At 35.6% G+C, this 27,047-nt stretch overlaps 1 protein-coding gene and 1 long non-coding RNA gene across 3 annotated transcripts; both read right to left on the minus strand.

Moving 5' to 3' along the window:
* Positions 1-239: 239 nt before the first annotated feature.
* On the minus strand, positions 240-4,155 carry LOC125249951. The gene is made up of 3 exons (XR_007180693.1): positions 3,855-4,155; positions 981-1,060; positions 240-680 (listed from the first exon to the last, which is right to left on the minus strand). It is a non-coding gene; the product is annotated as an uncharacterized LOC125249951 (long non-coding RNA).
* A 2,753-nt stretch (positions 4,156-6,908) lies between these two features.
* Positions 6,909-25,267, minus strand: LOC125250494 (activin receptor type-2B). Of its 2 annotated transcripts, XR_007180806.1 has the most exons (12): positions 24,754-25,267; positions 19,952-20,159; positions 18,039-18,148; positions 17,168-17,319; positions 16,473-16,616; positions 16,219-16,362; positions 15,887-16,032; positions 15,620-15,734; positions 13,234-13,372; positions 12,701-12,831; positions 10,291-10,552; positions 6,909-10,200 (listed from the first exon to the last, which is right to left on the minus strand). XR_007180806.1 is itself a non-coding variant. In XM_048163116.1 (11 exons), exons 1-11 carry the CDS (start codon positions 24,794-24,796, stop codon positions 10,349-10,351), a joined length of 1,536 nt encoding a protein of 511 aa, XP_048019073.1. In that variant the 5' UTR covers positions 24,797-25,267; the 3' UTR covers positions 6,909-10,348. The 2 variants fall into 2 exon arrangements, 1 of the variants encoding a protein (XP_048019073.1); XM_048163116.1 differs by having other exon boundaries at positions 6,909-10,552.
* Positions 25,268-27,047: the final 1,780 nt, after the last annotated feature.

Below are 27,047 nucleotides of genomic sequence, written 5' to 3' on the forward strand. Positions count from 1 at the left end.
CTGCCATGTGATTGTCTGATTAGATATTTGCGTTAATGGGCAGTTGAACAGGTGTACCCAATAAAGTGGCCAGTTATTTATATACAGTACATATATATATATATATATATATATATATATATATATATATGTATGTATATTCATGAATACTGGCAACTCAGTAAAGCTGGGTTAAACTCCTGTGCCATTACAAATAGATAATAGTCATAAAAACTCCATACAAAATCTGGAGACAAGAAAGGCTCTTAGAAGCTCTCAAATGCATGACATCTAAAGCACATTTGTGACCTAACCTCATAAAAAATCCCACAAAATAATGTATATTATTATATCGTCCCATGCAACATTTTTTGGAGATATGCATAAAATATTTTACGCATGCATAAAGAATATAGTTATAAGAAATAGTTTGGTCAATTCAGTCATCATTTACTCATTCGCTCATTTGGGGGCATTTTAATTTGGTGTGAACTAAATACAAAAACTTGAAATACAAAAGCAAATGTGTACAGCACCATCTTCTGAGAAACAAAAACAATTATAATATGATCATTATAATCCGGCATAAAAAAAAAAATGAAAAAATGCAATTAACGCCGTCCATCTGTTGGTGCAGCGAAGGCTTAGAAAGGTTTGGAGAAATCCTGACCCGGAGGGAAGCTCTGCTTATTTCCACTGAGCTGAAAAAGAGACTTTTCCTGAAATAGGCTTTTTTTTTGTCATTGTTGTTCTTTTTAATGCATTTCATTTGACATTATTTAATCTTGAATAGAGTCAGCCTGTCATGATCACACAATAAAATGTGAACATTAAAAACTGTTGAAATGATTCCACACTGCAACACTATTACAACATTCATTTGCATATTATTTTTATACAACTTAATAAGCATATTATTTCAATGCAACTCATCTATCAGTCTAACCTGTCTTGTTCTATTTTAAGTTCTTTCTCATTCTGCTGTTGTTCTTGTCTCTTACCGGTTGTTGTTCTTCTGAGGGATGCTCTGTCCAATGCGTCATTGGTTCTCAAATGTCATAATCAAAGACGTCAAGCCAGTCTGAATATGAGAGAGACAACAGAGAGAGTTTGCTTGAACAAAGACTTCACTTTTGGTCTGTTTCTAACACAAAGCCATTCTATGACTTCAGAAGTCTTGGAACGTAGTAGTATGCAGACTACTTTTAAAGATCCCATGAAATAGCCTGACGAGTGCAGCTGTTTTTCTAGAGTTGACGTGTTTCCTATTCAAACAGGAAGTTGAGGTTAATCAGATTGATCAAAATGAGCAAGTGCAAGATGAGTAATCAGATTTTTTAAGCATTATCCTCGAGGAGACACCATTATAGTAAGGGTAAGTTTATACGACAATGTTGTAATAAAAACAGAAACTTTTTCCCTTTGCATTTTTCGCATACAGACGACAACACTGTCAAAATGATTCCCACGATTAAAAAAAGTAATATTATGCTGCCAGGCCAGTAGTTGGCAATGTCACTTTGTAAAGAAACACTACACACCTATAGACTGAACGTGTAATTTGCATGCTCATGATGTCACCGTTTTCACAAATTCACATTTTTGTAGTTTACAGAAACAATAACACTATTATTTTCAAAAACTTGGATTTGAAAACCATTTTCAAAAGTTTGTGTTTTCAATTCCCCAAAACGCAGTTGTCGTGTAAATGAACGGCTAAAAAGTTTTCAGTTTTTAGCTGAAAACCGTGTTGTGTAAATGGCCCCTTAAAGAGTTAGTTCACCCAAAAATGAAAATAATGTCATTAATTAATGGTTTGTTTTGTTGGTTTGTTTAGCTCACCCTCATGTCATTCTTGCGCTCTGTCTCACTGCCTGTATCCACTTTTGCCGTAAGACCTTCGTTCATCTTCGGAATGCAAATTAAGATATTTTTGCTGAAATCCGATGTGCAGCGCAAAGGAAAACCGGTATCATTCCGAGTCAAATGATTTAGTAGGTTTGAGCATGAAAAATATGTGGCAAAGATAAAATAGGATTACAGCTGTCACACTACGTCATTTTATTTTGCAATTCGATCTGAGGCCTGCTCAATTCTAAAACTTTATTTTTGTGCAAAACTTTAAAGCATTAATTTGACTCCATAGTTTTCAGTTTTTAGCATAGACAGCAATGACATTTCCTCTCTCAAGATCCATAAAGGTACTAAAAACATATTTAAATCAGTTCATGTGTTCTACCTTAATATTATAAAGCAATGAGAATATTTTTTGTGCACCAAAAAAAATCAAAATAACGACTTTTTAACAATATCTAGTGATGGCCGATTTCATAGCAATGCTTCTTGAAGCTTCACGAATCGATTCAGTGGTTCGGAGCACCAAAGTCATGTGATTTCAGCTGTTTGATACGCGATCTGAATCACTGATTCGACTCAAAAGATTCATAACGCTCTAAAGCAGTATTTGAAATCAGCCATCACTAGATATTGTTAAAAAGTTTTTTTTTTTTTTTTTTTTTTTTGGCACACAAAAAATATTCTCGTCACGTTGTAATATTAAGATAGAACCACTGAATTCATATGAACTGTTTAAAATATGTTTTTAGTACCTTTATGGATCTTGAGAGAGGAAGTACCATTGCTGTCTATGCAGGCCTCACGGAGCCATCAGATTTAATCAAAACTATCTTAATTTGTGTTCCGAAGATGAACGAATGTCTTACAGGTGTGGAACGACATGAAGGGGAGTAATAAATGACATTATTTTAATTTTTGGGTGAACTAACCCTTTAATCTGCTAAAACATTTAGGAGTACACTAGCATATACAGGGTTTCTGCAGGTTTTATAAAGGTAGATTTAAGCATTAGTAATACTTAGCAATACTTAAAAGTTTTACAACACAGTGCCTTATATATATTTAAGTCTTGATTACCTCTGCTCCCAACCACTAGAATATGGACATAACTTTTACTGTACCTTCTGATCACACTGCAAAAAAGTGGTGTTTTTGATGTTCTCAGTATTTTTGTCTTGTTTTTCCAGTGCAAATGTAAAAGATACATTTACTTGAGATGCTAAAGTATATAAGAATTCTTATTTTCTGTGAAATTGATCCAAATGAAGTGTTTATTAATAAAACAAGAACAATACTATTGGAAAAATCAACTTAATTCAAAGGGTAAAGTTTTCATACACCAATGGCAGATATTTGTTTTTAAGTGTAAACTCACTTAATTTTGTTCAGTTTATGAGAAAACAAGACTTCATATCTTTGTTTTGCATATCAAGTAAATGCATTATGATTTAGGGATGTTCCTAGATGCATTAGAAAACATGACTAAAACACTGAGGAAGATATTTATTTTTTTCCTTTTTTTTTTGCAGTGCATACAGCATTTAATGCTATGACTTTATGAATTTGAGAGGGATTTTTTCACCTTTTTACAGGGATTGTTTACCCAAATTAAAGTTCTGTCATTAAATTAATTACTCTCCCTCATGTAGTTCCAAATCTGTAAGACCTTCGTTCATCTTCAGAACACAAAAAAAGATCTTTATCTGAGAGATTTCTGTCCCTTTATTGACAGCTACACAACTACCACTTTCAAGGCCCAGAAAGGTAGTAAAGACATCATTAAAGTAATCCATGTGATTCCAGAGGTTTAACCTCAATTTTATGGAGAAACAAAAATGTACCATCAATGACAGAATTTTCATTTTTGGGTGAAACTAAATTTAATTTGTGGAAGGGTGAATTAAGACTCTTTAAGACCTGCATAAACCCTAAAAGCAAACAAACTTGCATTAAAAGGTTTTCTAGGAAAGAATATTTTTTCCACAAAGTCATTTTTGATTGATAAACTAAACACTCACGCTAAAGGAGTTAATAGAACCGTTAACGTCTATTTTAAGCAGGCTGTCTTGTGACTCTCTCTGGTGATCTCTGACTCTGAGGATTTCAGTCATTTGTCATTCCTGGCGTGTTATGGTAGATCCTTACAGAGACAGAGGAGTCTGGCGAGATATCTGCTGGTATTAAATATTTGGGACTGTCTGTCCATATGTCATGTTTCCTAACCTTGCAGTCAACATCTGTCGCTTCCCGTCCTGAGGATGAGCGCATGTGCTGAGAGATGCGAACACATACTGCCCTCTGCTGCTGTACACAGTCATAACAACCGAACACCGTGAGAGGAATTAAACCTCAGCTTTGCTACAGAAGCGTCATTAACTCATATTTTTATAGTTCTTGATTATGATTTCACTTTTTAACTTTAGTTAGTGTGTAATGTTGCTGTTTGAGCATAAACAACATCTGCAAAGTTACGAGGCTCAAAGTTCAATGCAAAGGGAGATATTTTCTTTTACAGAAGGGGAGCTATTTCATGACTTATTTACACTAAAGAGTTGGATTCTCATGCTAAACATGGCCAAAGTTTCAAAACACGAGTTGGACGTATGACAGAGTATTTCTGTGCCAAAAATACTCTTCCTAATCCTCATAAACTTCGCAATCTTTTTTTCGAGTATGAGCCTTTGTAACGTCATAAAGGTCGGAATTCCTTGTACAGGCACTTCTCCCGGAATTGAACAGGGGTGCGTTTCCCGAACAACGATGTAACTCGCTGCTTCACTACCATAGTAGCTACGATGCATCGTTGAACAAATCAACTAGCTAGTCACGACTGTTTCCCGAAACCATACTGTCGCAAACCTGTCGTTCAGTCACGTTGGTGAATGACGTCACGCAGGTGGTAAGTAATAACTTCTTTAAATGAATCCGTTTGAGATTGAATTAATGCTAGATTTTCTGCTATAAATTAAAGACATGGCATTAGAGGATTAATTCTCATTTTCCTCAGTTATTTTGCTTTATTTCCAGATTAAATCAAGTGCTTGTTCTTACATACTAGAGCACGTATGCACATGCGCACTCTTCAAAAATGGTGCTTTAAATCTCTTGACAAACTAAATGACATTTGTATATGTTCAAATTAAAAGATATACATTGTACTTAATGTCAGCTTGCTTATTTTGCTCAAGATAAGGATTTATTAAGTCCACATGTCATAAAAACAGGAAACTATGCTTCTAACTACAGCTCGAGAGCTGTCGTTCCGACCACACAAGCTTGTGATGCAGTTTGCAAATGTTTGTTTGAACTATGGTTTCATTAAACACCAAATTGCTGAACTATGTAAGTAACAACGGAACTTGTGATGTTAGTTGGCTAACGATATTTTTGGGAAATGCACCCCAGAGCGAGAGAGCAAGAGCACACCCATCAATGCACATTCAGGTTACGGAAGTCGTCGGCAGCGCTGCACAGGTCTTGCTCGAGAAAGATTTATCACTTTGTTTTTAGATCATGAAATCAGCAATGTCACCAAAGAAGTGTAGCAGAGAGATTTGTGCTCATGCATTACAATGATGCGCTCTCGATATTTGTTATTAAAATAACCATAGAAACTGATAGTTACAATCACATTTTTAGTGGTTAAAATGAATGGAGAATATCTTGTGTTTTTCCATGGCTGCTCGAGCCCTCAGGATTGGCGCTTATGGTTTTATAAACAAGGCCCAGTTCCACGCTGGATTTACAGATCATTTGAAACTGAAAGATGGAGAAGTCACAGTGATAATGATCCCGGTCATGAGTCGGAACCACAGGTAGTGAGTAAAACTGCTTCAAATGTCTGTTTTGTTGGCAATAGGAGCCTAAGTGCATATAATGTAAACAACACGAACGTAGTGAATTCATAAATTCATTATTCATCATTCACTATATGCTATATTCATTATACTGAATCAAAAGTTATCCATGGATAATGCTAAGTAATGGTGTATTGTGTGTGTGTTTAAATACATTTGTTTAGCTGACCATTAGCTTGCAGACGATCGCTACCCAAAAGTTGCGCATGCTCGTCACTCTTTAACTCCGCTCACACGGCACGCCTCCAGGCGCTCGGCTGTTTTCGGAAAGACTCGGTACAGTGTATGTATCTTTTATAAATATGATCAACTAAAGACTTTTCGGAGATATAAAGGATGCACTACTACTCTATATTAAGGACTACAACAAACAGCTGGTAGGGACTACAACAAGCTTCTTCCCGGGTTGGTGACATCACTCACCCTAAAATTTACATAAACCCTGCCCCTGAGAACACACAACAAAGGGGGTGAGTTGAGCAACCAAAGCACAAGCTGTTAAAGCTCCGCCTTCTCCTGGAAAGGAGGCCGGGAGCAGCAGCTCATTTGCATTTAAAGGGACACACACAAAAACGGCATGTTTTTGCTCACACCCAAATAGAGGCAAATTTGACAAGCTATAATAAATAATCTGTGGGGTATTTTGAACTGAAACTTCACAGGCACATTCTGAGACTTGGATTACATCTTGTGAAAAGGGGCATAATAGATCTCCTTTAAGCCAAGTGGATTTTGAAAAATTGTATTTGTATAACCGCTAATTGCACAAAAACTATAGGTTAAAATGTGTTAGTGTTTGTCTAAAACAATATACTCCTTCACATAAATGAATGTGGTCAAATGAATCAAGTCTGATATTACAAGGTCCTTCTGTAATATCACATTCTAAATACCACATAACTTTAGGTTTTAGAACTAGACTTTGTAAAATTATCAAGAACATCTAAAACACAGCAAAAATCTAATTTAATTTTCTTACTAAAATTCTCATGTTTTTTTTTTTTTTTTTTTTACAAAACTTAAAAAGTATAAAAAAGTGATCTTTGGAGGTCAAGTTTGGTCATGTCCTTTTACCTTTGAATAAATAAATAAAAATGAATAAAATAAAAATGATGTGTCTCTGTTTTAAGGGCTGATAAAGAGACAATAAATAATGAAAGAAACAGAAGTACAATAAAAGTCTCTAAATCCTAAAGTAAAAAGACAAACAGGACATTTAAGTGAGAAACAAATGTTTAATTCAACAAAATACTGAACATGGCAGCAGAATCTGAAATGACCCAAACAGGGGCAACACAACACATTTACTACATTAGCAGCAGTAAAAATAAAAAAAACACATCAACAGACCTCCATCATCTCCTTAATGAGAACCAGCCCACATCAGGCCAGCAAAGGATTGTGGGAAATCTATACTCAGGTAGTCCTAATGCATGAACACTTCTTCAGGGTTTGTGTGAAATGCAGAGAAATATAATAAGAGTAAAAGGTGCTTCAACTACATCAGTTAGCAGATCTATTAACGTTATATACATCACACATCATCAACACCTGATAGGATACAAAGTTTGGCTTAAACTAAATTTGCACAACTTGCACTGCAATACTTTAATTATATTTCAAATCCCTGATTTGATAATAGACAAATCCAACTTAATACGATTAAGGTGGAGAGGAAGGAAGAAAATACATGTACCACACAAACAAACAAATGAAAAACAAAAGAAAAACACAACTGTGAAAGGTTTGCGTGTCCTCGGAGAACAGTTATTCTGAACCACAGAAGCCATTTAACCTGCGGATGCTTGACTCAAAGCAAAAAAACTTTGTGAAATGCACCGAGCACCTGGCAATCAAAGTCAGAGCACCTTCTGTTAAAAAAATAACGGATTAAAAACAAAACAATCTCCTTAAAAATCACAGAAAAGCAGCTGTATATTAAATTATATTGCTACCACAAAACAGAATAAAATACTTTTTATTTATATATATATATATATAACTCACAATATCTGAGGTATATCTAATCACTGAGCGTATGAAGGTCGATATTCAGTGATGATTTTAGTGTTACGCTGAATGAGTTTGATAAAAGCTGCCTGTTTCTGAACAACACTGGGAGTCCATGAGAGGATTGAACAGTTTGACAGAGTAGATTACAGCACTACGGACATTCAGTCTTCTTCACTGGTCAAGTTATTGCGTGAAACAGGCGAGCTCTGTGAAGATCACCACTGCCGAGATGATCGCGAATCAAGAAATATCCGGGTCATGTTTCACCCCGAAAATCAAAAGAAAAAAAAAAAACTAAATGTTGCATTTTTAGAACATTTTTTCCTTATTACAGTAATGGAGGGGAAAAAAACAACAACAACAGCAAAAAAAAACAAAACTGTGGTTTGATTTTTCGCATTATGGTAATGATAATTTGGGGGAGGAAATTGTTGCATAATTGTTATAAAATTAATGCTGAAACGGCCAAAAAAATAGCTTTATTTTTTATTTTAAACTTTATTTTATTTATTTAATTAATGCTAGAATAGCTTTATTTTCTGCAATATTAAATGTTCCATAAAGAAAACGAAGCATATTTTAGGACCATTCTGATTTTTTAATATTGTGACATTATTTTAAGGACATTTTAGGATATTTTTTTCCTCATTACAGTAATGGAAAAAAAAAAAAAAGATTTTTTTTTTTTTTAATTTTTTGCATCACGGTAATGAAAATCTAGGGTTGAAAATTGTTGCTTAATTGTTATAAAATTAATGGTAGAACAGCCCCCTCATTACTAGGATGTGAAAAAAAATATTTAAATTGAAAAAAACACAACTGTAAATATATTTAATGTCATTTTTTTTGTGCTTAACATCAATACAACAAAAATCATTTGAAATTATTTTACACTGCAGGACAGTATTTTTTCGCATTACGGTAATGATATTTGGTGAGAGAAAAATTGTTGCTTAATTGTTATAAAATTAATGCTGAAACAGCCCAAAAAATAGCTTTATTTTCTGCTAAATTAAATGTTCCATGAAGAGAATGAAGCCTATTTTAGGACCATTATGTTTTTTGCATTGTGATATTATTTTCATAATAGTTTGGCACATTTTTTTCCTTATTACAGCAATGCAAATAACTTATTCTCATTACTTTGATACAAGAAAAAATATTTAAATTGTAAAACATGATTGTAAATACATTTAAGGTATTTTTTGTTGTGCATAACATCAACAGAACAAAAATCATTTGAAATTATTTTTATACTGCGGGACAGCATTTTTTTCGCATTACAGTAATGATCATTTAAGGGAGAAAATTGTTGCTTCAATTCACCGTTATAAAATTTATGCCCAAATTTTGCTTTTTTCTGCTAAATTAAATGTTCCTTTTTTTATATTGTGATGTGACAATTCCGGCCATAATAATAATAATAATAATAATAATAATAATAATAATAATAATAATAAAAATTACTGTAATGCAAGAAAAAAAAAATGAATTTGTAATGCACATCTGTAAATATATTTTACAGTTGTGCTCTACAAATTAAATATATATTAAGGTTCCTTAAAATGTGCTTAACGTTTATGAAAATAATGCCACAATGCAAAAACTCTTGACCCTAAGAATAAGCTTGACTTTCTTTGAGCACAAATGTTCATAAGTGCATAATTAGACTTTTTTTTATTTTGATTTTCAGATGATTTATGACCCAGGTTTTTCTTGGTGAGATTCACCATACTGCTGAGAACTATTGCTGTAAAAGTGAGCGGTCACACAATCACGTGCACAGAGTTTACCTGAGAGTAGTGTAGTGGATAAACATCACACACTTTCCTGATGCACCCATACATTTCGCTGTGATTGAAATCAAACCTGTAACGCAGCACTGGTCTTTGTGCGGCCGCAACTGCAGCTCTTGTCACGCGGAAACAACGAACGCTAAAACACGCCGCTCGGGATGCTCTACTGATGGCACTTCTGATATCAGATACTTCAATATAATGCTTCAACGACAAGCGGATGCTACATTAAAATCAATCCCGACGCTCCGAAAGGCAACTCAAATCATAACAGTCCTGCTGCCTTCAGCTTCCAGTGTCCCGGACGACTGCCGTTACGAACGGAAATAAGAAAAACAACATCCCACGAGACATTTCAGGGAAGAAAGGGTACAGTTAAACAGCAATAAAACTATGCTAAAATTCACTGAGAACAAAGAGGACCTTGTGTGCTCTTGGGAAGGTTGCTTTTGTGTAACAGTCTTCAGATCGTCACGTAGTCTCGATAAAACCAGGGTAGAGCGTTCGGATGGAGGTATTCATGGAGTGAAGGCAAAAAAACAACATAAAAATGGCATTAAAACTGATGAGGTAACGTGTGCTCATATCCCAGCAGTCTGAAACAATCCCCTGAATGCCCTCTGAGAGTTCAGTCTTCTCACGTTTGAGGTTTTTTTTGTGTCTGCCTTCCTCTCGGAAGAATACAGTAGATGAATGTGCTGGTGAAACCGATCCAACGATGCGAGAAGAAAGAAACAATTAAATACATGACGATCAAGAGATCAAATTAGCAGCAAAGTTCACATTACTGGAGAGGTGTCCGCTCCGCAGCGATGAACGCAGTCCCTGATGATTGAAGGTCGGCGTTCAAGTGCTGGACTCTTTGGGTGGAAGGTCCGTATCGCTGTCAGATGTCACCATGGAGACCAGGCACTCTGAGGTAGACGTGTTGATGGTGTTGTTTGCCTTGGAGATGGTGGAGATGCGTTCCTCCACGCAGCCCGCCGACAGTCGCGCCTCAGCGTCGTGGTCCCAGCACTCCTCGATGGTCTCGCATAACTGACCCAAACCCTGAGAAAGAGGTCAAAATAAAGCCACAGATTATTTAGAGGATTTGTTTTTGATTGGATTGGATTTTTAGGCCCAAAATCAAAACTGGAAAATGTTACAAGCTGGTTCGGGACATGCATTGCACATATGAGTGATTTGGGGGGAAAACATTTTATAAAAATTGCAATTGCGATTAAAAAAAAAAAAAATCTGTGTTTTTGATTTCTTTGCTTGTTTGTTGGGCTGCACAATGTGACCAAAATGTTGTGAATATATATCAACATGGATATAAAATAATAATAATAATAATAATAATAAATATAGCTGCAAGCAGCAATTACGGGGCCAAGCACAAAAGCGGCACAACAAGCCAGCCAACATGGCCGTGAGCATCAGACCAACTGCAACAGTGAGCAATTAAAGACCTATTAGGATCATTTGAGGCAAAAGAGCTGAAAAATCACATATACAGTCAAAAATAAAGATTTACTGGTTTATCACTTTCCACCAATAGGTGGTGCTGTGACCAAATTCATGCGGTATGGTCAGAGTGAGTTGACAATGACAACCGCAAAGTTTGGTGTCAATATGTCAAAGCATTGCAGAGATACAGCTTCAAGAGTGGGTTTTGCATCATGCCTCAAATTCGTTGCTCCGGTATATGAAAACGGTTTGATCCATAGCTTTTTTCGGCATGGTCTGAAGATGATACGGTTCGATTTTGGTGAAAATCGAGCAACGGTCTAGAAAGAATTCGAAAAAGTAGGTTTTTAAAGAAAATAATATGGCGGACAGGAAGTTCATCCAACTATGGCAAATTTGATATCTATGTTCTCAGCATGACCCAAGGAATCTACTGAGACCAGTTCCATTACAATCGGTTAATACATTCAAAAGTTATTAACATTTTTGTAAATTTTCGTATAACTTTTGACCACAAGGTGGCGCTGTGGCAAAACTTTTTGAGTATTGTCAGGGCATGGTGCCAAAGGAAAAATTGGATAACATTCGACTCGGCATGATGCCTTGAATTCAACGAGACCAAATTTATGATTTTTGAACAAACCCATCAGAAGTTATAAGCAAAAATAGCCATTTTTCATATCTCTGCACCAGTAGGTGGCACTGCGCCGAAACGCTGCAGGATGCCTCAGGTCATGCTTGTGATGACATGTACCAAGTTTGGCCTCAATTAGGGCTGGGCGATGTATCGAATGCTTTTGTCACGCGCATTTCTTCAGTAAAGCCGGTTCCCTGATTACCGCTAAATCGCCATTACCTGCTTTCAAATGGAGCGGCATTTAATAGACAGAGCCGTAGATCACTGATAAGCCACGCAATATCGCGTTCATTATCGAATGCGATTCATCTGCGATAATGAACGTGATATTGCGTAGCTTGTCAGTGATCTACGGCTCTGTCTATTAAATGCCGCTCCATTTGAAAGCAGGTAATGGCGATTTAGCGGTAATCAGGGAACCGGCTTTACTGAAGAAATGCGCGTGACAAAAGCATTCGATACATCGCCCAGCCCTAGTCTCAATACGATAAAGCGTTGCGGAGATCTGGCCTTACGTCTATTTTCGCAAGCACTACGTACAATTCGTTTGCGTGTTTTACGAAAAAAGTTTGAGGAATCGACTTGAATTCCATAAATTTTGTCGGCATGGTCTGAAGATGATCTGGTTTAATTTAAGTAACGGCCTAGGAGGAGTTCGAAAAAGTCGGTTTTTCAGAAAATTCTAAATGGCGGAAAAATTTTCATGACGGAAAAATGATGTCATAGGGTGCAATCGATTCGTCTTGGAATCAGAGGAAAAAGAATTTTGTTTCTAGCCCTTACGGTTCAAAAGTTATTAACATAAACATGAGTGCAGCTTTGGACAGCTGGTGGCGCTACAGGGATTGAGTTAGAGACTCCAAATTTGCTATGGACACAGTTCAGACTGTCCTCTAACTGTGTGCCAAATTTCACAACTTTCCCACAAGCGGTTCTATGGGCTGCCATAGACTCAAGAGCGGAAGAAGAAGAAGAAGAAGAAGAAGAAGAATAAAGAAAAAAAAAAAAAGAACAGCAACAGATACAATAGGTGCTTGGCCCCTAATAATAATACATATCATTTTGATTAATTGTGAAACCCTAACTCCTACTCAAAGGTAGGTTCTCACCGGATGTTTAATCCAACAGTCTTTAAAAACGGGCCGCATCTTCTTGTGGACCACCACATCTTGAAGGTCCTCCAGTGAAGGGTGCTGGCCCACCTCCTCCTCAAAGGGCAGCTGGTACTCACCTACAGGACCTGAGTGAGACAGCAACAGCATTAGCTGTAGCACACACATTATACAGGCAGATGTTTTCAATTTTTCACCGTCAATAAAGTCAGTTGATGCAACCACAGGAAGACGTCAATAAAACAGCTTGTAAACAACATGTCAAGTAATGTTATATTTACCATTCAATGACCATAGCTCGATAGTTAGCTAGAAAAATAACTAATAAATCGATACTGAATCAAACTGAGATTTGAATAGATTTGTCAATACCCAACCCTATAAATAAATATAATAACAGTTCTGAGGCTTCAAGCATTGTTGTGTAAATTCAAGAAGCAACTCATGCGATTACATAACACGTTACTCCTGACACTGAAAACTATGGTGCGCACACAGACCCGGAGATCCTAATGTTTGTGTGGACTCACCATCAGAGGCGGTGCAGCGAGACACCAGCTCCCAGAGCACCAGTCCTAGAGCGTACATGTCGATCCTTAGGAAGGCGTCCCTTTGGAAATTAATGGCTCCCTCCAGCACCTCTGGAGCCATGTAACGTCGAGTTCCCACCTGTGACAGATACAGAAACACAAACATGTTAGACACGCTTTCACTGTCATCCCAGTGGAATTTGGGGACAACCTGGAATTTTATTTAAAGGTGCCCTAGAATTAAATATTGAATTTATATTGGCATAGTTGAATAACAAGAGTTCAGTACATGGAAAAGACATACACTGAGTCTCAAACACCATTGTTTCCTCCTTCTTATGTAAACCTCATTTGATTAAAAGACCTCCGAAGAACAGGCGAATCTCAACATAACACCGACTGTTACGTAACAGTCGGGATCATTAATATGTACGTCCCCAACATTTGCATATGCCAGCCCATGTTCAAGGCATTACACAAGGGCAGCCAGTATTAACGTCTGGATCTGTGCACAGCTGAATCATCAGAATAGGTAAGCAAGCGAGGACAACAGCGAAAAATGGCAGATGGAGCAATAATAACTGACATGATCCATGATAACATGATATTTTTAGTGATATTTATGAATTGTCTTTCTAAATGTTTCGTTAGCATGTTGCTAATGTACTGTTAAATGTGGTTAAAGTTACCATCGTTTATTACTGTATTCACGGAGACGAGAGCCATCGCTATTTTCATTTTTAAACACTTGCAATCTGTATAATGCATAAACACAACTTCATTCTTTATAAATCTCTCCAACAGTGTGTAATGTTAGCTTTAGCCACGCAGCATAGCCTCAAACTCATTCAGAATCAAATGTAATCCATCCAAATAAATACTATACTTACATGATCCGATGTATGCAAGCAGCATGCATGACGAACATCTTGTAAAGATCCATTTTGAGGGTTATATTAGCTATGTAAACTGTGTTTATGCTGTTCAAGGCAAGCGCGAGCTCCGGGGGAGGGGGAGCACGAGATTTAAAGGGGCCGCAACCTATATATCGGTGCATAGTTAATGATGCCCCAAAACAGGCAGTTAAAAAAATGAATTAAAAAAAAAAAAATCTATGGGGTATTTTGAGCTGAAACTTCACAGACACATTCAGGGGACACCTTAGACTTATATTACATCTTTTAAAAAGAAGTTCTAGGGCACCTTTAACACAAAAATTCACATATTACTATCCTATGTGATTCAAATTTGTACTTATTTTAACTTAAAAATGGCTAAATGAAAAATGTCACATTTTTGAAATTTAATATTATTATTATTTATTTAAATTATACATTTTATATATCATTTATTTGAAGTAATGAAGATGTGCGATGAAGGGACTGACACATTTGCATTTTTTGCGTTTTCATTTCAATTTATACAGCTCTTCTGTAAAATTGATTTGATCTTGGACTGAAAGCCTCATGTTTCTTACATTTATCAATTTAGCAGATGCTTTTATTCAAAGACACTAATAAATAATAAATGGGAAACATCATAAGCACTTTCTCATAAGAGCAGCAAATTTCAGGTATAACATGGACTTCTTAGTGTTTGAATTTGTATTTATAGTTTTCAACTAGGCGTGCAGATTATTGTTTGTTTTTATTTATTCATTCTGAATTGATGCGCCTGAATACCAACAAGTGAAATATAAATACATTTCCATTCAAAAATGTTTTTTTCTTCTTTTAAAGAAATACTTTTATCCGGCAAGGATGCATTAAATATATCAAAAGTCACAGTTAAGACACTTATAAAGTTCAAATTTAAATTTCAAATTTCAAAATTCTAATTCAAATTCTATTTCAAATTAATGCTGCTCATTTGAACTTTCTATTCATTAAAGAATGCTGAAAAAAATGCATAAGTTTCCACAAAAATATGAAGCAGCACAACTATTTTAAATATTGATTATAATAAGAAATGTTTCTTGAGCAGCAAATCATCATATGAGAATGATTTCTGAAGGATCATGTGACACTGAAGACTGGAGTAATGATGCTGAAAATTCAGCTTTGCATCACAGGAATAAATTACAATTTAAAACATTCAAATAATAATAATAAAAAAAGTTATTTTAAATTGTAACAATATTTCACAATATTACTGTTTTTATTGTATTTTTATACAAAGAAATGCAGCCTTGGTACGGGACTTCTTTCAGAAACATTTAAAATAAAAAAAATCTTACAGAGCCCAAACTTTAAAATGGTAGTGCACATTGGTTTGTTTTTTTAGATAACTTCTAATTGAGTTCATTGAGTTCAAATTTTACATGGATATAAAGAGATATATGGAGTGAAATGTAGTCAAAGGCTTGGCTTCATCGGTTTGTTCTCACCTGGCCGTGTGTATCTCCAGGCGGTTTCCCAGGCTCAAAGCGGACCGCCAACCCAAAATCCGCAATCACTGCACTTAAATCCATCTTGAGAAGGACATTCTTACTCTTGAAATCTCTGCAAAACACAAACCTCAAATCACCCAATGCCTACACTGACAGCAGTACACCGTTGACTTTCATTTGCTTATCACTACAAAGAAAGAACATACTATGTAAAACTATCTTTTAAAAGTACACATCAAATGCTTCAAGATCAGGTTTGTGTACCTGTGTGCAATGGCTGGTTTCGGTCCCTCTGCACGATAAGGAAGGTCTTCATGAAGGTACGCCAGGCCACGGGACATACTTGCGGAAATATGGCACAACTGAGGCCAGCTCACAGGGTTCCCCTTCAGGTAATCTGTTAGCGAGCCCTGCAATGCATACGATTTGGTTTTAAATAAAGATTTTGATGACATTATTATTGCTTCTATGCATATCTTTTGATACAACAGTTTTTAGTTGGTGCACTTTAAAACATTATTTGGTCCATTTCGACCCAAAGTGAGGTTGTGTTATACATATATGGACATTTACAGAAAAATAAAACACACACTGACCCTTTCGTGGAATTCTGTGACCAGCCACAACTCCATCTGAAGGTTGGTGCCTCGTTTTTCTGCTGAGATGTAGTGTAGAATATTCTCATGTTTAAAACCCTCAGTGAGGTAAATGTCTCTTTCGTTCTGCCATGACTGCTTGTCCTGTTAATATACACATTGTTTCAGAATCAAGCACTATACACACACACATGTTAAAATGCATTTCAGAATACATAAAACAAACAATCCTCTTTTCAAGGTGGAATATGTACCTGGATTGGAAATATTTTCACCGCCACGTATTCGCTCAGTAACTGGGCTTTCCACACACAGCCAAAGCGCCCCCTGGCCTTCAACTCCAGCAACTGCAGGGGCTTCAGTCCAACCAGAGGAGACGGTGGAGGAAGACCAGCATCCTAATCAAGAAAAGCAAAATTTGAAAGCACATGAGTGCAGTTGAGCAGAGCTGTATAAGGTAATCAACCTAAATAAATTTAGCATGACATACATTTTAAAAGAACTCTCTTATGCTCACTATGCTTATTTGATCAAAAATACAGAACAGCATTATAAACAACTTAAAATAACCATTAAAATATTTTAAAATGTAATTTATTCCTGTGATCAAAGCTGAATTTTCAGCATTACTACTCCAGTCTTCAGTCACATGATCCTTCAAAAATCATCCTAATATGCTGATTTGATGATCAAGAAACATTTCTGATTATTATCAGTGTTAAAAACAGTTGTGCTACTTCATATTTTTGTGAAAAAAATTCTTTCAAGATTCTCTGAATTATTTTTTAATATTTTGTGACATTATAAATGTCTTTACTGTCATTTTTGTTCAATTTAATGCATCATTGCTGAATAAAACTATTCATTTCTTTAAAAAAACAAAAACTTTTGAATGATAGTGTATGGAGCAATGGAACATTTTTATTTAAGAGAGACATAATTGTCAGACCTGGCCGATGTCGACGTGTCTGTAGGGTGGTTTTCGTTGGTGGTACGTCCAGCAGGCGAGCACCAGAGCCAGAGAGAGAATGGCCAGAGGAAGAAGGGAATAAACCAGCACGCCCATGAGAGATGGGCCTGGTTCTGGAGGCTGGATTTTTACTGTAAGAAAACACACAACATAACGTCAGCTCAACAGCAATAACAGACAAGGAATATATTCAGGTGTAAAATAAAATGAAAATTATAAAATAGATCTTTGTAGATGTTTGAAGCCATTATAAAATTCCACAGCTATGGCCGCACATCAACTTTATATTAATGCATTTGATCATTGAAGTTAGAACAAATGAGGTTTGTTCTCATGAGTCAAGCAAGCACGGTTGAGCCTCTGTTTATGTTCGCTGATCAATGTTTACATGTGAATAAAAGCCTCAGTTCAATCTGTTCATCATATAAAGCGATCAAGTCTCTTCAGAAGACTTGGATTAAACTGCTGAATTTGTGGATTTATTTTACAATCTCTTTATGAATGTTTTGAAGTGTCAGAGTTTTGGGTGAATAGACTTTCAAAATTTCTCAGATTTCATAAAAAAAAATATCTTTATTTGTGTTCTGAAAATGAATGAAAGTCTTATGGGTGTGGAACGACATGAGCGTGAGTAATTAATGACAGAATTGTCATTTTTGGGTGAACTAACCCTTTAAACATGGTGAAAACATATGACATATTGCTTTATTCGACAGGTTGTTTTCTACACAAAACACTGACAATAATCAGGATTATTTGCATGCCAAATGTCAATAGAAGTACCATGCACATATATTTGTTGGCCAGAGGAGCCCCACAGCTGTGAGGAGACATATGAAGGCTGGCTTACCTGCAGGGGTGATGGCTTCTGGCAGGTGTGTGAATTTCTCATTGCAATAGTTTCCCTCACAACAGCAGAAGAACACCTGGGGACTCTCCTCTGTGGCCACACACTCCTGTCTGCTCACACACAGAGAAAACAGTGAAAGGGATGAATAGAAAATTATTTGTTGCTGTAACATGGCACTGATTTTTTTCTGAATTTAAGACTGGTATCTGCTCGAAAGGCATTTTTAAATTATATAAGAAATCTAAATGTAGTCATTTTGATGTCTGCAAGACAACCAGAAAGCACATCTGCAAAAAAAAAATGCCATCATTTCAGCCTTTCCAGTCCTTATTGATCATTTTCTAATTGAACAGTGTCTAATGTGACCTACATCTGTACATGTTCACTTAAAGAGATAGTTCACCCAAAAATGAAAATTTGATGTTTATCTGCTTACCCCCAGGGCCAATATGTAGGTGTCAGTCGTATAATGCATGTCAATGGGAACCGCATCCGGTTAGTGAGGTCTGAACGTGCTCTGACAACGGAAGTGCTCTGTCGCACTCATTGAAGCAAAGCGCGAGACATCACTTCTGTCATCAGAACGCTTTTTCTGACCTCACTAACCAGATGCGCAGGGCAGTTGGACATAGTGGTGTTTTAGAGGTAAAAAATTATATAAATGTTAACGGTTTCTTGCACAAACTGATCGTTTTGTGCCTTAGGACATCAATGTGTCGTCACGAACCGCAGGGTTTAATTTGGATTTGTCTGTGCATGTTTTTTTTTTTTACTCTGATAGACGAAGTTCCCATTGACAAGCATTATACGACTGACAGACCGCAACAGTTGGAGTTAAAAATCATCATTTGTGTTCTACTGAAGAAACAAAGGCATCTACATCTTGGATGCCCTGGGGGTAAGCAGATAAACATCAAATTTTCATTTTTGGGTGAACTATCCCTTTAAAGAAAAGATGGGTCTTGGCTGAAAAATAAAACAACAAAAAAACACATTTATATAAAAAGTATATAAAATTAAAGGGATACTTCATACTAAAAACAAAAGTCATCATTTACATCAGATTATAATCAACAAAAATACACTTTAAGGGCCCCATGCAAAACATGATTAGCGTCAAAGCTATTCAAGTGTTTTTATTTTCCCTAACAGTTCAAAATAAAATTATTTTATTTACAAATATAATATACATTATTTTTTTGCTATGGTTTATGTTAATTTTTCCACTAACGCTCAAAAGTTTGGGATCAGTAAGATTTTTTTTAAAGAAATTAATACTTTACATCAACAAAGATGCATTAAATTGATCAAAAGTGACAGTGAAACATTTATAATGTTACAAAAGAGTTCTATTTCTATTAAATACTGTTCTTTTGAGCTTTCTATTCAAAGAATCTCCACAAAAATATTAAGCAGCAGCACAAATTGGATAACCAGAAATGTTTTTGGAGCAGCAAATCATCATATTAGAATGATTTCTGAAGGATCATGTGACACTGAAGACTGGAGTAATGATGCTGAAAATTCAGCTTTGATCACAGGAATAAATTACATTTTAAGATATATTACAATAGAAAACAGTTATGTTAAATCACAATAATATTTCACAATATTACATTTTTAACTGTATTTTTGATCTAATAAATGCAGCCATGGTTAGCATAAGTGACTTCTTTCAAAAACAGACCTCAAACTTTTGAACAATAGTGCATGTTTAAATAGCTTCAATCCAACACATCCAATGAAGCCTGTGATATGTAAAGTGACTTTGGGTTTTAAAACATGTTCTCAAATGTAGAAGCAAAAGATTGTAATGAAAACATTTGTTTGGCAGCAACTCCAGGACCATATCAATGGGAAAAAAATGAGTCGAGTCAAACAGTGACATTATATGAAGGTGGTTTTGGTGTGACCTGTCATAACAGTTGAAGTCGTCGAGCCAGCAGCCTTTTTTGACCAGGCGGATGGTTCCGGTGGTGTTCAACCAGGAGGCGTAACAGTGCAGCCTCTTGTCTTTCTCCCCCTCACACCTCTCAAAACCACTCTGATTGGTTTTCTCTGTCCGCCAGTTATCATTGTAGTAGACGCACTCTCTGGTCGCCACCTCCGCATGACTGGCTCCTGAAAGAGAAAGACAGACAAAGATATATTACAGCATTCAATTATTTCTCAATATTTAAAAAGGCACAATATGTAATTTTTTTGGGTCGCTTTTTCAAAACAAAGGCATAGCTTGATAACGCCTTGATTTCGCGGAATCATGTGAGGCATTGTCTTCACGTCTACAGCCGGTGGAAAGAATACAATGGGGCAGAAATCATATTCATGGATGAGATAATGTATTAAAGATTTATTAACATTGCTGTAGTATGAAGCAGGGTGTGGCTGAAAGCGGAACAAGGCCGCTGGAGAGACTGATAATGAGAGACGAGTGCGACACACAGCTTGAGAGCAGTGGAGCTTTTATTATGCCACAGACAACGTTTCTGCTTCTTCCGGTCAAGCGTATGTGGGATAACGCAGCGCTGTTTTATCATATTAGTTACATTTGAGTGTTGAAAGTTGTTATATAGACTCTGCTTCGCTCAGTGGCTGCTAAGAGATATTAGGCATGGTAAAACATTGGCATGGTTAAAAAAAAAAAAAAAAAAAAAAAAAAAAAAAAGATTGAAACAATAAGACTAACTGTGTTGAGCTATATAACCTGATTAGTTTTCTGTCAATGAATGTATCCAAACAGTTGCTCACCTATCTAATAAAATACATAATATATTAAAGCGTCTTTGGTGTTTCCATGGTTTCTACAAAAAAAAAAAAAAAGGAAATCGAGGGTAAAGTAGGTATGATGTCATTGATAGGCGACGCACGGACACAGTCCATGTCCTGGTTAAAACTGCCTATTTCTCCGGATTTAAACATTCTTGAAAACATTTGGGATAATGTAAGTACACAAGTCAACAAAATATATAACACTGTTCAAGAGGTTTTTGGATATTTTAATCCAAAAATCTTACATATTGTGCCTTTAATACATTCACCAGTGAAATTTTTCTAGGCCAAAACCCAAAAATCAGTTGCATTTCAGCACTTCTGATGCCATCGTCCTGAAGTCAATGAGTTTTTTGAATGAGTTTTTGGTTAAATGCTTAAAGGTGCCCTAGAACGTTCTTTCACAAGATGTAATATAAGTCTAAGGTGTCCCCTGAATGTGTCTGAAGTTTCAGCTCAAAATACCCCATAGATTTTTTTTAATTAATTTTTTTAACGGCCTATTTTGGGGCATCATTAAATACGCGCCGATTCAGGCTGCGGCCCCTTTAAATCTCACGCTCCCTGAAAATATCATGTAACCATGGATCATGTCAGTTATTATTGCTCCATCTGCCATTTATCGCTGTTATTCTTGCTTGCTTTCCTAGTCTGATGATTCAGCTGTGCACAGATCCAGACGTTAATACTGGCTTGTCTAATGCCTTGAGCTGGCATATGCAAATATTGGGGGCGTACATATTAATGATCCCGACTGTTACGTAACAGTCGGTGTTATGTTGAGATTCGCCTGTTCTTCGGAGGTCTTTTAAACAAATAAGATTTACATAAGGAGGAGGAAACAATGGAGTTTGAAACTCAATGTACGTCTTTTCCATATACTGAACTCTTGTTTTTCAACTATGCCAAGATAAATTCAATTTTTGATTCTAGGGCATTCTAGGGCTGTGGTGAACACAACCTCAAGATATTTTCATGTTTTATTCCACAACATAAAAGACATCAGTATTACACTCTTGTGATTTTTTTTAAAAGCTTTTACTTGTCTTGTAAAAGGTGGTTGTTAACAAGTGTCTAAATGAGACTACAGAGGTTGCTGGGGACATTAAACATCATCAGCCGAACAGATAAACTCACTAGTCACTTTCACAGCCTAGTTGAGTTTATAATCACACTCTTGCAAACTACTCTAACTCAAACTTTCAGGGAAAATGTTGAAAGAGTTGTCGGAAGCTTAGTGATGATGAAGTCATGTAGTGTAGTTCGTTTATAGCCTATGTTTAGCTTTTGACTTCTGCATTAGAAAACAACATATAAAACCAATGCATATGCAAACAAATGATGCATTGCAAATGATTTGCAACAAAAGACACACATTTTGCTTTTGTCATCTTTAAAATAAAGGATTTGACATTTTGGTATGCATAATACATTAAAAGTGTGGCTGCATCTATCCAGGTATTAGTCTACAAATAACTGAAATATTGGTTTTCATAGTTGCAAAGGAGTTCAATAAATCACAAGCAACATTTACCTGTCAATCAAAACCTAATGAGACATTCGAACACTTCAAAACCCTTCATCAGAAACCCCAGCGTGTGTTCAACTAGCCATCAAACCTAAGTACCAAAACACACAGCCACAAACCACAAGCTTCAGGGGTTGATGATTTAAGACCCGTGAATTGAGTTTCTGTGGTCTTTAAGAAAACCACCAAATCAAATCCAGATGTCGGATCAGCTGTCAGAAGGCAAGTCTTCATATAACCAACGCCGTGCATCACCGCACACATTTGCACAAAGAACTGGGTCAAGGATTGTGAGATGTTTACATAGCGTAAGATCCACACAACAGGCGGAGAAAGACCTCCTAGGGTCAGATTTAAATGGGGGAAAATAACAGATTATGACATTATGTTGGACAGGCTACACTGACAAGGAGGTTTATGCTCATTGCATGCTTTAAAAAATAAATAAAAACAAAGCCTGCCCCTTTAAATCCGACGTATAGCTGCCGGCCACCCATCCCCCCTGCAAATGTGACCCCACCTACTCACTAAAGCACCCAGGATCAACAGACATAAAGGCCACAAAAGCTTTAGCACCAGGGTTCATGTTATAAGCTGATATTCCTCATGCTTTTAATGGCTAATGCCCGCCAATACATCGGCACATGTTCAATCTATAGCTTCTTTGTCACCGATACTGGGTGTCACATGATAAGAGTGAACTACATCAGCAGCCCCCTGCTTAAAACCCACAGCACTCTGCTTTCCTCATTCACACACACACACACACAGCAGAGTAAGTGTATTTCTAAGGTCCCCTGTGGTGCGCTTTCACGCCGAAGCGCCCAGATTTTACCTTTCTTCACCCTGTCACCACCCCGCAGCTGACACTCACACACACGCTGATCTAGAGGGTGTATCAAAGACTCTTTTGTTTTGAGGGGGTTTCCTCCTCATAGGGACCCATAAGAGACTGCATTACAAATCAGCTTTCAGGATAAGACTTCCTCACTGTTCCCTAAAACAATGATCAAAATCAATACATCAGCATCAATAACTGGACAAAGCAGAATGCTTCGTCTGCAGGTCAAACAGACTGTATTTGTGTGACCAGCATAATACACTGTGAAAAATTATTTTCATGATTGTTATCACAATATTTTTTCTTTTGTGAAATTAACTTAGATAATTAATGTGGCTCAGATGACATAATATTTTAAGTTTCTGTTGATTAAATCAATCGCCTTTATTGTATTAACTCAAATTTTTAATCTCAATGAACTCAAAATTAAGACAACCAGATAACTTACTTTAAGTTAAACCAACAATTGTTTTTTTTACAGTGTATAGTTAAATATCATGTTCCCAAACTACTATTATATTGTTTTTTTGTGTTTTATTTTATAACAACAGTGGACATGATGCTTTTATTAGATGCTGAATAATACCATTATAATTAAACAACTTTTATTTGTTTGTTTGTCACTTCAACTCAGCCTATTATTATTATTAATTACTTTTTTTTTTTGGCTTGTCTTTTTTAACACGACTGAACTCAATGCTCAAGCCATTATTATTACTAGAATTTTTGTTTTCTGTCTTTTTGACACCATTAAACAAGTTTTTATTTGCCTTTATTCTTTTAACACAATTTAACCAATTATTATGATTTAAAAATCACTTTTTTATTTGACAGCACTGGCACTGAACCTGATGCTTACTTTGTTATTATTATAACTAATTTAGTTCAATTTCTGTTAAAGTGCACTGTGGTTTTGAACAAACACTTGGCAGCTCATGACTAAAATAATAACAACAATAATAATAAATTAAGAATAAAATTTATATAATACAAATATTGTGTTTGTCCACAAATAATCACATATAACTTATATTATAAAAGGACTGAACACACGATGTAGAAAGGCAACAATCCCAGCCAAATGTGAAATGTTTATTTAATTTCTTATAAACCTGCACTGAAAACAAACCAAGTTGGGAAACCAAATGTTACATGAAAACATGAGGTGGAAGTGTAAAATGAGTAATCGTTTCAACAAGCCACCAGCTGTTTTACTTTTATTCTTTGTGCCCATTGAGCCTTTAAATAACCAGAAATATCTCACGAGAAACTTGAAAAACAGCCATGTCGAGCTGAACCACACCTAAACAAGGAAATATATCAAAACTCCCATGTAAGTGAACAACAAATTCATGTTACATTGAACCCAAACACTCGCCGGAATGGTTTGGTAACACTGGCCGTGTTTCAAAACCTAGTGCGCTGCCTACCTAGGTAACATTCTTGGGCTTCACGTGCGAACTAACACGCTGTCCAAATAGGAAGCTGACTAGGTTTAGTAACAAAGCCAACCACACTATGCTCAGATACTATCGTTTTAATTGAAGACGAATCAAATCTGTAAATGAACGCCTTACCTGTGCACAAGATGAGCGCAAAAGACAGCCAGGGAACAAACATATTCCTTCCTTTGAGGATCCTGGCGCTAAATGCTGTTCTTTATGCCGTGAAAGCATTTAAGTATGAAATAAAACACATGAACGCGAAGGAGCCGCGGGCCTGCGCGCGATTCTTCAACGCTACAATAACAACACGAGCTCTCATTCACAACAACACAATGTATCCCTCAGAAGCGAGATGATCGGAAATAAAGTCCCTGATGCCACAAACATCCAGCAGTTCATTCTGACCGGGCAGCATGGAGGAGCTCGTGGTGGGAGCGTGAGTTTGGTGGACGCTTGGAGTAGAAGCGAAGCCCCCTTGTGTGTACGAGCTTGTGTGTTTCTCCCCCTCTGCCGGGGCAGTTGGAGGGGGCAGGAGGGACTGACATGCGAAAAGCTGAACAGCGTCCAAAATGGCTCCTGAGAGCCACAGCAGCGGTGCCAGCGGGAAACCCGGATGTTCATCAGGGCCACTGTGGACTCACTGCTGCACTTCATCACAAAAGCAATTCAATCAAGTGAAATAATAATAAAAAATCTACTATTAGCTTAAGTTTAATTGCACTTAATTGGGTTTCAGTTGTAGCTACTATTTTTTATGTTAACAATTTAAAATGCATTAAACATGAAACCAATTAATTAAAATACAATAAGGTTCATTCGTAAATTTTAATTACATTATTATTATTCCCCATTATTATCCAATTCGAAGCTTATAAATAAATAAATAACTGCCCCATTCTACTACATATCAGACAACTGAATTATTTTAACAGGCTACTATTTTAAAATACATCACATAAACTTACATACATTCTGCATCATCACTGATAAAATACATTTTCCTACAAACCTGAATAATAATGTTCATTTGTAATTTTTTAATTCCCTTCCAATTGAATTATTCAAATAAACAAAAATATTAAAATTGAACACGGTGGAGCAAATTAATAGCACATACAACACAAAATAAATAAATAATATATACATCATACATACATACGTACATACATACAAACATCATACATACATACATACATACATGCATACATACATACAAACATCATACATATACATACATACATCATACAAACATATATCATACATATACATACATACAAACATACATACATACATAGAAACACCATACATATATACATACATACATACATACATCATACATATATATACATCATACATACAAACAAACATACGTACATACATACAAACATCATACATGCATACATACAAACATCATACATATACATACATACATACATACATCATACATATACATACATACATACAAACATCATGCATATATATACATACATACATCATACATACATACATACATACATACATAGAAACACCATACATATATACATACATACATACATACATACATCATACATATATATACATCATACATACAAACATACGTACATACATACAAACATCATACATGCATACATACAAACATCATACATATACATACATACATACATACATCATACATATACATACATACATACATACAAACATCATACATACATATATATATATATATATATATATATATATATATATATATATATATATATATATATATATACATGCATACATACATACATACATACATAGAAACATCATACATACATCATACAAACATATATCATACATATATCATACATACATAGAAACACCATACATATATACATACATACATATATACATACATACATACAAACATAATACATATACATACATACATCATACAAACATATATATACATATACATACATACAAACATCATGCATATATATACATACATACATACATACAAACACCATACATACATACATACATACATACATGCATACAAACACCATACATACATACATACATACATGCATACATACAAACATCATACATATATATACATACAAACATCATACATACATATACATACATACATACATGCATACATACAAACATCATACATATATATACATACAAACATCATACATACATACATATATATATATATATATATATATATATATATATATACATACATATATACATACATAGAAACATCATACAAACATATATCATACATACATAGAAACACCATACATATATACATACATACATACATCATACATACATACATATATACATACATACATACAAACATAATACATATACATACATACATCATACATACATATGTACATACGTACATACGTACATTCATGCATCATACA

This window comes from Megalobrama amblycephala, linkage group LG17 (assembly GCF_018812025.1).
Source record: "Megalobrama amblycephala isolate DHTTF-2021 linkage group LG17, ASM1881202v1, whole genome shotgun sequence".
Taxonomy (NCBI): Eukaryota; Metazoa; Chordata; class Actinopteri; order Cypriniformes; family Xenocyprididae; genus Megalobrama; species Megalobrama amblycephala.